We start from the raw sequence: 11,351 nt of genomic DNA, 5'->3' as shown, positions 1-11,351 counted from the left end.
CCTTGGAGTAGGGAGCCGCCCGTTCATTAGGAGAAGTGATCGTCCGGAGACGCCTTTTTTCGTTTTTCCCTCCCTCTTTGCCGACGAACCGTAGGGGAACTGGAGATGTGGAAGAAACTATCGTATTTTGCACCGCCACTCGGCTGCGGCACAGTCGGTCGCCATCGTTGATCCGTCGTTGATCCGTCGGAAATGGGCGCTTCGACTGCCGACCGAGATGGGACCGTCCCATGGCTGTTATTCATATTCAACAGGGTGACCACTGTTCCGGATAAGGCTGCGGTTTCCTGGTTTCGTGTTTCAGGCCACACCACAATCACCGCCACCTTTATGCTCCAAGGGGTGGGTTTCGTGTGCACGTGGCGCTGCCTCCTTCATTGGCCACTGCCCATGCCGACTCTTCCGGCCCATCATTAACATGAGCAACTCACATGGAACAGGAATGAGCTGGCAATAAAGTAGTGTACATCACAAATATATGCTTGCATCAATCGGCCAGTTCAGTTTGTAAATCTACTCCCGTTCGTAATCGCTATCGTGCTCAAGTTGGTACTACACAACTAGCATCTCACGTAATCTTACACCATAGTACCGAGGCTTGTTTGTTTCTAGCAAAGGTTGAATTTCTTTCCTAATTCATACCAAATATCATACTTCATTCATTCGTTTAGCAGCAATATCTACCGCCATTTTTTGTCATCTCAACACCAAAGAACCCAAATCAATGTACTTCCTCAGACTCCCCACACTGTCTTTTTCTTTGTTCGCCCAGGACTAACAAATCCGGTGCAAACAAGTCGTCCATGCTGAAGCTTTTGACCGACCTTGCTTCATCTGCCCCGTCTCTTTGACAAATGCTTTGCTCATACAAACACATCTCCCCACAAGAGCGAATAGCACTTGGCAACACGTGCAGCGGCTTCTAAGCGCCACCCGCCGCCTTGACGAGATCGTGCACCTTCCTGGCCAAATCGTCGGCCTCAGCTCGTGTTTCGGCCTCTGCGTACACACGAACTGCGTCCTCGGTACCACTGGCACGAGCAAAAGAGCGTCCTTGGCGCACTTTTTGAACTTCCTTGTCGATCTGCGCCTGGAGGCCCTCAGGTGACGTAAGTTTTCGCTCTGCGTCTGTGGTCTTGAAGATCCTTCGGTCCTGCACCTGCACCTTGAGAAGGCGGTTGGGCAGGTCGCTGTATGTCGACAGCCACTCTTGTGGACCCCAGTGCTTGTGTGCAAGCACAACCTCGACGAGCAAAAAGTCGGAAAGCGCATCTCCAACAGACTGATTGATGAGGTTGATGCATGCGCGAAGCACGTCAAGAGCCTCCTTTTCCCCAGGATTACGAGGCTCGTGCTTTGCGATCGTATCGAGCGTGTCAGTAGAGAAGATGACGGTGCCGTGGCCGTTGGCCTCAAAGTAGACACCAATGTCGAGCTTTTCAGCCGCGTGGTGCAGGTACTTGACACCGGTAGGCGTGCAGTCGACCTTGAGCTTCAGTGTCTCCTCGACGTACTTTGTGGCGGCACCGTTTGCATATGCGGTCTGAACAACTCCAATAGTAAGCTTGTCAGCAAGTCCACTCTGACGCACCGTGTCGCCTAGGAACGAAGCAACAAGAGTCGCAATACGGTCGCCATCAAGCAGGCGGAACACATTCTTCTCGTCCTTGAAGTAGTACACTACGCGGTCAGCGTCGCCGTCGAGCGAGCAGCATCGGTCCCCAGGGCCAGCCTTTGATGACGGGGGTGCTCGCTGGTTGGTCTTGACAAAGTCTGCACCACACTGTGTCCATGCTCAGTAAAAGTTCCACTCTGAAGCAACGCACCACTTACGTCAACGTTCAGGCTTTCGGGCTTGATGACATTGTCGTTGATGACAAAAATCTCGAGACCGCCCTCGTCCTTGGATGGCAGATACTTGATCAGCTCGTTCAATTTGGGTCCACCAACACCATTAGCGCAATCGACCGTCAAGCTACCTGAAGGCTTCTTGCCACGCAGAGCTGTCTTGAAGGCTGTGCCAAACTTCTCATAGTAGCCCTTTTCGGTAGGCTCGCCATATGCCTCTGGTGTGCCCTGTGTGTTGAGGCAACGAACCATGTAGTGCAACTGGGGTGTGGTCAAAAACCCATAGTCCTTGGTCTCGGCGCCGGCGCCATTGAGACCATCGACAAGGCATCCGAGTAGCCTTGATCCTGACGCCCTGGTGTCTCGGGCTACAACAACGCGAGCAGGGGCGCTAAGGTCAATCTTGTGCTTGTCCGCAATCTCTTGGTAGTACTTGGAAACGTCTTCGGGCGTAGCCTTGTTTGCCATCTCGGTGCTGATAACCTCCCAGTCTTCCTGTGTGCTTTATTAGATCGCCCGCTATCGATCGTGTCGGGGTCCGAGCAGTGAAAATGGACATACCTGCAGCATGTTGCCCTGGACAGAGTTAGTTTTCGTCACTGGCACATCCTGTACTCGAAACATACCATTGGCTCAACAAGCTTTACACCGTTATCCTGAGGTGGGTTGTGGGAAGCCGTGATCATGACTCCGATCCATTTTCCCTTCAGTGCCCGTGAGCGGAGGGCTGCAATCATACCAACTCGGGTCAAGACGGAATCGAGGACATCACTGCGACGGTCAGCCTAGTTCTAAGGGTTCTGAGTGCGGGGTGTTGGTGGGCGGCGAGCAGGATCGGCTGGGCAGTTTGAGGGGTGTCGTACGCTTTTGTTCGGAACTACAGATGCCTAGTCAGCTTGATGATGTCAATAAGATGAACTCTGTTTGTACCTACCCCGGCAGTGCCATATGTGTACACCAGTCCCTCTGGCGCAGGGTGCTTCTGCGCGGCATCGACAATTGGGTCAGACATGATGCTTATTTGATGGTTTCTTCCAAAAAGGTCGAGCCGTAAATGTTGGTTAGGGGATGGAAAGTCGACAAGAAAACAGACAAGACCGATGCTGAGATTGACAGGTAATGGCCTCAGAGCGGGGAGCGTGGCTCTTGATGTACAACAGTGTTGTGCTGAGGCAGATGCAGGCAAAGACCCCGCCCACGCAGCTAGCAGGGATGTTGCAGGGCTGCTTCTTTCCGCTTCGGATGACGTTGCACTCGTACCTGGCTAACCATCACCCACCTCGGCTTCAATCTATTCTTAGTTGCACACTATCAGCCTCGTAATGACCTTTGGCTGAACCAGATCCAAAGCTCACGCCAAAGTATAGTCGTTGCTACCCTGTTTGGGCTACTAAAATTACCTTTTGCTTCTGCTGCAGCTACAGACCTTGGCCCAATGCGGGGTCGTGAGATGGGCGGAGAGCTTGACCGCTCCTCTCTCTGTCCACTGCCACTGCGCGCGTTACAACCCTAGCATCTCGAGTGGAGCCGCCCGATGCTACCCGCCAATATCTTATTAGCTACTCGCATTGCTGGCATGAATAATTAATCTCTCTCTGTTCTGTTAGCGTTGACCCCACATGGCAAGACATCACATTTTGCACTGTAGTTGATGACTTGTCTTGGCACAAGAAAAGTGAAGTAGATTGCCTCCGCCTGAGCTAAGGCACGACTGAATTATCTGGGGGAAAAGTCGAACAAGAAAAGTCCAGAAGAGATATGGCATAGTGAGCCGACCCAAAGACAACACGGCTGCCAAAGAAATAGGACGTGGAATGAGTGAGACCAAATGCCCTCAAAATCCTTGCGGGCCAAGTCCAGGAAACCTTCCAAAGCCACCGGCCAACACGCTGTGACTAGGAATGGGACTACCGATTTCGCCCAAAGGCGGAGGAGCTGGCGCGTTGTCGCTGAATTTGATGTGCGAGAGCCGGCCATTTTCCTCTTTGTATTCGAGGCTGCCACCGCCATTGGTTTGCGTCACATCAAGAATATCGCAAGCTTCTTTCATCTCGTCCATAGACACAACAGGTTCAAGCGCACCCCGTGATGCATCAACATGACGGTGTACTTCTGCAGCGTCGACATAGCCTTCTGGATCAGAGCTACGAGGAGCTAGCGTCCTGCAGGCAGTACAGACTATGCGGCGGAGCCAGACAATACGTGGTTCGTTCGGGTTGCGCTCATGGCCTCGGGCTGAAAAGGGACTGTTGAAGATGTTGGAGGTCGGCGAATGACCCCACGTGGCACCAGAGTTGAACCCCTGCAAAGGTGGTGTTCCCCAGATGCTCCCTCCACCTGGCCCGCCAAACGAGCCATACTGTGAGCCTGGAATGTCTGTAAACCCGAATGATGGAGCTCTCACAGATCCGTGCTGCTGTAAGCTAGGCCGTCGGTCAGGCAGCTCGGGCATGTCATCTTCGTCGTCCAACAGGGCCTTGCTTCCAAGATGGCTTGCGAGCTCGTCAATATCAGAACCTCTGGGGTCGTCGACTGGCTTGACGCTCGAAGGTCGCTGGATGGGCGCCGGTCTCTGAATAGGCTGCGCCTGGGGAGCGGCGATTGGGCTCTCAACACTCGAAAGTCGCTCAAAAGACCCAGAGCCCTGCCGAGAATGTGACGGCATGCCCATGGGGAAGGCGGAGGGCATTGGTGCTGAGAATCCAGGGGGTGCAGGGAATCCTGGCGGTCCTTCCATTGGAAATCCTCGGCCCATGGGTAGCGCACCTGCAGTGTGCATGCCTGGCGGTGGGAATCCGCGAAAGCCTTGCGGGGTGGGTTGCGCGAAGAAGGGCATGTTGGGGCGGGGTCCCATCATGCCAGGTATCATCGACCCTGGATTTCCGAATCCGTTCAGACCTGGAGGCATATTGGCCATGCCTAAGCCCGGTGGCCCTGGCATTCCCGGTGGCGGTCCCATGGGGGGCATTGGAGATGTCGGCTGGCCGTGTGATGTGGACATTGCTTGCTGCGGAATAGGAGGCTTTGTCAAAATGGACCGCGGTATTGACTGTCCATGCGACTGTGACGATGGCGAGGTTGACTTGCTCGTCGCCATGGTAGCATGGGGCGTCTTGGGCGAAGAACCGTGAGAATTTTGCTGCGAAGTCTGCCGCGGTCGATTCGGGGTAGGGGCCTTTGGGAGAGCCGGTGTGACATGGGGCGAGGGTATTCCTGTAGACGAGTTTTGCTTGAGCAATTGAGGAGGTAATGCGACGGCAGGCGGTTGTGATGCCTTTTTAGATGCAACAGCGTTGTGAGCGGCCGCGACAGCAGCTTGGTCCTCCTTGCGTGGGCGATCCTTGTTGTTGTTGTTGTTGTTGTTGTTATCGGTCTTTGACTTGGCTTCACGTTCCTTGCGCTCCTTTTCCTCTTGTGCTTTTTTCTCCTTTGCCTCCTTCTCTTTGGCCTCGCGTTCCTCGCGTTCCTTGCGCTTTACTTCCTCTTTGGCCTTTTTCTCCAAAGCTTTCTGCTCGCGTGCTTTCTTCTCAGCCTCCTGCTGCCTCTCACGCTCTTCTTGCTGGCGCTTCAGTCGTTCAGCCTCCTTGCGCTGCTTCTCCTCCTCTTGCGCCTTGCGCTCGACTTCCTTCTTCTTCCGCTGCTCTTCGCGCTTCTTGCGCTGTTCTTCTAAGCGCTTTTCCTCTGCTGCCTTTGCTTCTGCCTCCTTGGCCGCCTGTTCCGCCTCTTTACGAGCCTTTTCCTCTGCCTTTTGCTGCCTTTGTTTGTCCTTCTTCTCCTTTCGCTTCTGGGCTTCTTTTGCCTTTTTTGCCTCTTTCGCGTCCTTTCGTATGTCCTCTTCCGCTAACTCTTCGAGTAACCGCTGTTGGCGCTCTGCGGCCACTTTTTCTCGATATGCTTGGAGTACTCGCTGCTCAAACATCCGGGCTGCAAATATTTGAAACATTCGTCGACCCTCCTCCATGCGCTGCTCCTCCGTCATGGTCCCCTGGGGTCAATTAGTTGTAAGTAGTGAGACTCCGGCACAAAAATACGCACTTCCTCATCGTCCTCATCTTCGTCGTACTCATCGTCGTCGTAGTCCTCATCGTCTTCCCCCTCATCGTCGTAGTCGTCGTCTTCTGGCGGGGGAGCACTGTGACTGTGGCCGGCATAGGAACGATGTTGCATATTTGGGTGGGCCGAGAATTGTGCCTCTTCTTCGCGCTGCATTCTCCGCTCGGCCAGCTGCTCCATCATTTCAATGAACTTTTTCCCATCGTTCTTGAGCAAATCGTCAGCGACTGTAAGTATGCCACCTAAAGGGATGAATCAGCATGCTCCCAGCAGAGGGGTTGTGGTTGGCGGTGTATATGTATGCATACCTTTGACCTGTAGACTGCTGCCAAACTGGAGAAAGTCGGAGGGCTCTGGGGGCGGCAGGGAGGGTTCGCCGGAGCTGTAATCGCCTTCGGAGGATATTTCGCTGTCGTACTCGGAGTCTTCGTCGTCTTCCTCGCCCGAGTCGTACTCTTCCTCGTCATCGTCGTCGTAGGGGCCGTGCGGTTGCGGGGGGTTGAGCATGGGGCGCGGATGAGGAGCACTGGACGCATAGCGATGATTAGCCTCGGGCATGAAACTAGCGACGTCTTGCTGGTGGTGCGCGTACTGCTCGAGTTCCTCGTAGTATGCATCATATAAAACCTCTAGCTCCTCCTCGATGGCGGTGCGCTTGCGGCCGCAGACGGTGCAACTGCACGAGTGTTTCTGCTGTTCCTTCATCTTGCGCAGGACGGCCTCTTTTTCAATCTTGACGAGCGACTTGCGCTCATCCTCACCGAGGGACAGCCAGAAGTCGCGTATGCGCTCTCGCTCTTCGGCCGTGGACGTGTTCCATATACGGTCTTTTTTGGAGGCGGAGCGGTTCATGGAATGCGAGTTGGGGGCGGGGCTCTGGCGCGTGGGGAGATGCTGCGAGTAAGCCAGCGGTGGGGGTGCAGAAGGCGCCTTCTTCTTGCGCCGCGACTTCTTGCCCGAACTGCCGCGCACGGGAGCGTGGCCATAGGGCTGCTGGTAGTCGCCGTTGGCGCCGTATGTGTGTTCGTAGTCGTCGTCGGAGTAGTAGGCGCCCTCTTCGTAGGCGGGTTCATCGAGCTCGGGGTGGGCATATTGCTGTTGCTGTTGCTGTTGTTGTTGTTGTTGCTGCTGCTGCTGTTGAAGTTGCTGTTGCTGCTGTTGGGTGGGGGTCAGGCCATTCCGAGCAGGCGCAGGGGTAGATGCAGGCGGGTGAGGTTCCTGAGCAGCCTTCTTGGCCGCCTCCTTCTCGCGTCGCTTCTGCTTCTTGCGGTTGACGGGGGTTGGAGCGGGATCGTGAGTCGCAGTCGCAGTGCCGTTGGGCGGCATGGCAGCCGTAGCCGGACCTCTGGTGCCCTGTGCCATGGACTTGCAGGGCAATGGGCCGGATGGGAGCGGGAATGCAGTGCAGTGCAGGTGGTGGAGCGGGAATGGGTCGGGGGGGCGTAGACAAAAGTGCTCTCGTGGTGGTGGGAGTGGAGCAGTGGGAGGAGGGGCTGGCCGGGCTCTCGACGGGGGCGGGCGGCGTGCAGAGCGGGCGGGTGCTATGGGCGGCGTATAGAGGCACAGCGGGGGGGTTGCTGGCGGAGGGGGAGCGAGGCTCGCGGTCAGTGTGGTCGGGTGGTGAGCAGGGCTTGGTGTTTGCGGAGAGCGGCAGGGCGTCAGTTGTTGGAGGTGTCGCGGGCGGCAGGTGCCATGTCTTGGCGCGGGTCAGCCTTGCACTTGCACTTGCACTTGCACTTGGCTGTGGCCTTGCCTTGAGCCGGTCCGGCCTGTGCGTGTCCAACGGCAGCGGAAGGCCAGGAGAGCGAGGGCAGGCGCGACGGCGGGCGCAAGCAGGCACAGGCAGGTGGCGGCTGTGCACCAACCACGCCGACCATGACTGCGCCTCAGCGCCCCCGTATCACTGCACGCTCAGCTCAGTGCTGCTGGCATAGGTACCAGAGAGAGCCTCCAGCACACCTGAACTCACACCGACTCTCACTACCACCACCCATACCCGTACACGCACACGCACACAGACACGACCGACACACGCCCCGCCGCCGACTCCTCACCTAGTCTGCGCTCGTGCGTGCCTCCGCCGTGATCGTCAACGCCCATTATTAAAGGGTCCCGCCCGTCCCTCTGTGCTGTGTGCCTCATCCGCCGCCCACGGAACTATTCCTCGCCCGGCCGTCACTAGCTCCCCTGCCGCCGTCGCCGTCGCTGTCGCACGAGACTGACACTACCCGCTACCACAAACACCAACACCAACATCAACACCGCCATCCCCATCACCACCACCACCACCACCACCACCACTCTTCCACCTCCACCTCCACCCACGAGGACCACACCTCCCGCCATCCTCACTCCCTCGCTTCTCCCTCTCTCTCGCTGCATCGCCCCCCACTCATTGGCTCGTCGCCTCGCCCGCCCGCCCATCCATTCGCTGCCCGTCGCGCTCTCACTCACCCAACGCCCGTCCATCCAGCCCGCGCCGCCGCTTGTTGACACACGCGCGATAGCGATACACACGTCGCTGCACCCACTACCGCTGCTTCCCCTTCTCTCAGCCACGGCTACTTGATTGTATCCGAGCCTTCTGCTCACCCGTCTCCCTCATCCTCCATCCTTCACTCTCGACCCTCCACGCGGCCTCACTCCCCTCCACTCCACACCCGCCATGGCCCAACAACAGCAAAACGGCGAGCCCGTCATGCGCAGGTGCGTACAATCCCAACTTTTTTTCCTTACTCTCATTCCACACACCCCTGTTGCTCTTCAGCCTTTCCTATTCTCGCGTCTATCTCGCTTTCATCTTTCGCCCTCGTTGCACCTCCCCTCTTCGTCGCCTCCTTTCCCCGTCTCACCCACACCGTCTTCTGGCACCACCCGCGCGACTGCTGCTCAAACTTTGACATGCGTCGATACCTTGGCCTGTTGCACCCCGGCTTTTGCGTCACACCTTGCATACGGCGCTCCCGGTCCGAGCATTCGCCCGCCTAAAAATAGCCTATGCCACTCCATCCCCATGTCCACTTTTTATCGACTCGCGCTCAATTCTTGCTGCTTTCGGCCTTCCTGCATCAGCATCACACCCTAACACCCCTCCGACGCTGCATCCAAACCATGCATCTCTTGCGCGCCCTGCTGATCTTCTCCCTCTAGGAAGCTAGTCATTATTGGCGACGGTGCCTGCGGCAAGACCAGTCTGCTGAGCGTCTTCACCTTGGGTTACTTTCCAACCGTATGTCCTCGTACTCGTTGCCACCGGCAACAACACCTTCCTCTTCAACCTAGCATGCTAACGCCGCCTCGCAGCGATATGTCCCAACAGTTTTTGAAAACTACGTCACTGACTGCAGAGTAGACGGCAAGTCCGTACAGCTTGCTCTGTGGGATACGGCTGGACAAGAAGATTACGAGCGTCTGCGCCCTCTTGCATACAGCAAAGCACACGTTATCCTCATTGGCTTCTCTGTCGACTCGCCCGACTCCCTCGACAATGTCAAGCACAAGTGGGCCGAAGAGGCCCGTGAACGCTGTCCCACCGTCCCCATTATCCTCGTCGGCCTGAAAAAGGATCTCCGCGACGACCCCTTAGCCCAGGAAGAGATGCGCAAGAAGTCACTGCGTTTCACAACCACCAAGCAGGGCAGTGATATGAAGGACATGATTGGCGCCCGCAAATACCTCGAGTGCAGCTCTCTAACCGGCGACGGCGTCGACGACGTTTTTGAAGCCGCTACCCGCGCTGCTCTTCTTTCTGTCGACAAGAAGGAAAACCCAGGATGCGGATGCGTCGTTTTATAAAAAAAACAAAAAAGGAAAAAAGCTGAGCGTTCACTCGCTCGTTACCACGTTTAACCAAGACTTTCTCTTCTTCTTCTTTGTCTCACAACTGACATAAAATGCATTGGGCGGAGTAAAAACTTTTTACATGGAGTAAATGTCCGTTTCATGGAGGTTCAATTGCCATAATCCTCTTATTTTTTCCCTCATATTATCCATTTCTTGGCCTTTTGACATCGTTTTTAAATCCCCTGTGTTTTTTTGGTTTCTTGCCTGGCGCCTTTTTCTTAGTTCCATGTTTCCGTTCTGAGCGAGTTTTCTGCTTGTATTGCTTGTCTCTTTTTTTTGTGTTTAGTAAAGAGATGGCGAGAGAGAATGAGATATTGAGAGAGAGAGAGAGATAGAGAAAGAGAAAGGATGAGGTTTTTTTACTTCTTCTAACCTCTAATGTACGACAAAGGTTGATTGCTTCTGTTTTTTTTGTTTGGTAGGGGCATTAGAGTCATGTGTGCGCGTGTATGTGTGTACGTATGTGTGCTACCCGATTATACATTTATATATATACACGTATTTACGTTGTTCAAGGAGAGAGAGAAGATAAAAGAAACAACCCCCTCCCCCCTCTGAGTTTGAAGGTCTAATGAAAGAGCGTGCTAGACATGGAACGAGAGGAGAGAAAGCGAGAAAATTGTCTGGGGAATAGAAAAAAGATAGTAGTAGTAGTAGTGGTAGCTAGTTTTTAGTTATTGGACAGAAAATCGTACTCTCTCCGCATATAATATACATCCATCCATCCATCCCTCCTCACACATACAAAATACGACGATTCCTAATTCCTCGTCCAAGCATGATTCCACCCCTCCCTCCCCGGAAAATCCGTCTGCACCCTCGCATATTCGACCGGCACACTCCCCCACACCCCCCTCTTCAACATCGCACTGCGGTACAACCTGCCTACCTCCCTCCCCTTCACCCCTAGCCTCCCCGCATCCGGTCCCTGGCCCCCCGCCTCTTCCTCAGTCACTCTGTTTCCCTTATCGTCGAGAAGCCGCAGGTGCTCACACGCAGCTCGCATACTGTTGTATTGACGCTCCAACTCGCGTTCTTCGGCGGCGCGCCGCTTGCGCAGGAAGAGCAGCCAGGCGCGGTGAATGGTCCAGTGCCGCAAAGAGCGGTTGCGCGAGAAGTGGAGGGGGCGCGGGGTTAGGGGGTGGGAGAGGTGGTAGCGGATGTTTGCTATTTTATTTAATTAGCTTAAGTGGAAGTGGATTATAGGTGGCATGGGGGAGAAAGACGTACTTATCCTCGGATCATTGCCTCCACCCTTTTTCGAGCGCTTTTGTAGTCGGGATGTAGAGGAGAATGGGGAGGAGTGTGTGCTGGGTTTCGTTTGTTGGAGATGTGGGCGTGTGAGGGATTGCCAACTGCAGGATGGCCGCTGTATCGATGGCGCAGTGGATGATCGGAGTATCGGGCGGAAGATTGAGAGATTCATTTTAGGTGGTGGTTGGTGGGAGGGGGACCGCAATTGGGCCTTTGGAGGAGGGTTCGATGTTGCGCCGTCATGGTGTTGGGGAAATTCCCGACTTTCAAAGTGGCAGGGGTGCAACATCCTTGTCTGCCAAGCGGGACTAGTGAGACTGCGTGCTCTGTTGATGGTGGTGGTACAACATCGC

General features: G+C 55.2%; 5 protein-coding genes across 5 annotated transcripts; 1 reads left to right on the top strand and 4 right to left on the bottom strand.

Moving 5' to 3' along the window:
* Positions 1 to 591: 591 nt before the first annotated feature.
* Positions 592 to 3,032, bottom strand: COCSADRAFT_39906 (uncharacterized protein). Its single transcript, XM_007704946.1, has 6 exons — positions 2,783 to 3,032; positions 2,712 to 2,725; positions 2,475 to 2,619; positions 2,410 to 2,424; positions 1,834 to 2,343; positions 592 to 1,783 (listed from the first exon to the last, which is right to left on the bottom strand). The coding sequence occupies exons 1-6, from the start codon at positions 2,858 to 2,860 to the stop codon at positions 923 to 925; spliced, it is 1,623 nt and encodes a 540-aa protein (XP_007703136.1). The 5' UTR covers positions 2,861 to 3,032; the 3' UTR covers positions 592 to 922.
* A 650-nt stretch (positions 3,033 to 3,682) lies between these two features.
* COCSADRAFT_163599 (uncharacterized protein) lies at positions 3,683 to 7,227 on the bottom strand (the record flags this gene model as incomplete). Its single annotated transcript, XM_007705333.1, has 3 exons — positions 3,683 to 5,833; positions 5,884 to 6,143; positions 6,210 to 7,227. The coding sequence occupies 3 exons, from the start codon at positions 7,225 to 7,227 to the stop codon at positions 3,683 to 3,685; spliced, it is 3,429 nt and encodes a 1,142-aa protein (XP_007703523.1).
* Positions 7,228 to 8,019: 792 nt separating this feature from the next.
* COCSADRAFT_240500 (uncharacterized protein) lies at positions 8,020 to 8,468 on the bottom strand. The gene has a single exon (XM_007705332.1). It carries the CDS (start codon positions 8,368 to 8,370, stop codon positions 8,080 to 8,082), a length of 291 nt encoding a protein of 96 aa, XP_007703522.1. The 5' UTR covers positions 8,371 to 8,468; the 3' UTR covers positions 8,020 to 8,079.
* COCSADRAFT_240501 (uncharacterized protein) lies at positions 8,469 to 10,100 on the top strand. The gene is made up of 3 exons (XM_007705331.1): positions 8,469 to 8,607; positions 9,052 to 9,130; positions 9,205 to 10,100. Exons 1-3 carry the CDS (start codon positions 8,567 to 8,569, stop codon positions 9,694 to 9,696), a joined length of 612 nt encoding a protein of 203 aa, XP_007703521.1. The 5' UTR covers positions 8,469 to 8,566; the 3' UTR covers positions 9,697 to 10,100.
* Positions 10,101 to 10,463: 363 nt separating this feature from the next.
* COCSADRAFT_149883 (uncharacterized protein) lies at positions 10,464 to 11,181 on the bottom strand. The gene is made up of 2 exons (XM_007705330.1): positions 10,975 to 11,181; positions 10,464 to 10,911 (listed from the first exon to the last, which is right to left on the bottom strand). Exons 1-2 carry the CDS (start codon positions 11,168 to 11,170, stop codon positions 10,505 to 10,507), a joined length of 603 nt encoding a protein of 200 aa, XP_007703520.1. The 5' UTR covers positions 11,171 to 11,181; the 3' UTR covers positions 10,464 to 10,504.
* Positions 11,182 to 11,351: the final 170 nt, after the last annotated feature.

This window comes from Bipolaris sorokiniana, assembly GCF_000338995.1.
Source record: "Bipolaris sorokiniana ND90Pr unplaced genomic scaffold COCSAscaffold_13, whole genome shotgun sequence".
Classification (NCBI taxonomy): domain Eukaryota; kingdom Fungi; phylum Ascomycota; class Dothideomycetes; order Pleosporales; family Pleosporaceae; genus Bipolaris; species Bipolaris sorokiniana.
The sequence above is the reverse complement of the archived record's forward strand: the minus strand, read 5'-3'. Positions and strand labels throughout refer to the sequence as shown.

Coding starts and splice junctions, on each gene's coding strand:
- COCSADRAFT_39906 (XM_007704946.1), bottom strand. CDS start 2,860: ATGTCTGACCCAATTGTCGATGCCGCGCAGAAGCACCCTGCGCCAGAG. Junction 1,784..1,833: donor CCGAAAGCCTGAACGTTGAC/GTAAGTGGTGCG, acceptor GCATGGACACAG/TGTGGTGCAGACTTTGTCAA.
- COCSADRAFT_240500 (XM_007705332.1), bottom strand. CDS start 8,370: ATGGACGGGCGTTGGGTGAGTGAGAGCGCGACGGGCAGCGAATGGATG.
- COCSADRAFT_240501 (XM_007705331.1), top strand. CDS start 8,567: ATGGCCCAACAACAGCAAAACGGCGAGCCCGTCATGCGCAG. Junction 8,608..9,051: donor GGCGAGCCCGTCATGCGCAG/GTGCGTACAATC, acceptor TTCTCCCTCTAG/GAAGCTAGTCATTATTGGCG. Junction 9,131..9,204: donor CCTTGGGTTACTTTCCAACC/GTATGTCCTCGT, acceptor GCCGCCTCGCAG/CGATATGTCCCAACAGTTTT.
- COCSADRAFT_149883 (XM_007705330.1), bottom strand. CDS start 11,170: ATGAATCTCTCAATCTTCCGCCCGATACTCCGATCATCCACTGCGCCA. Junction 10,912..10,974: donor AGGCAATGATCCGAGGATAA/GTACGTCTTTCT, acceptor TAAATAAAATAG/CAAACATCCGCTACCACCTC.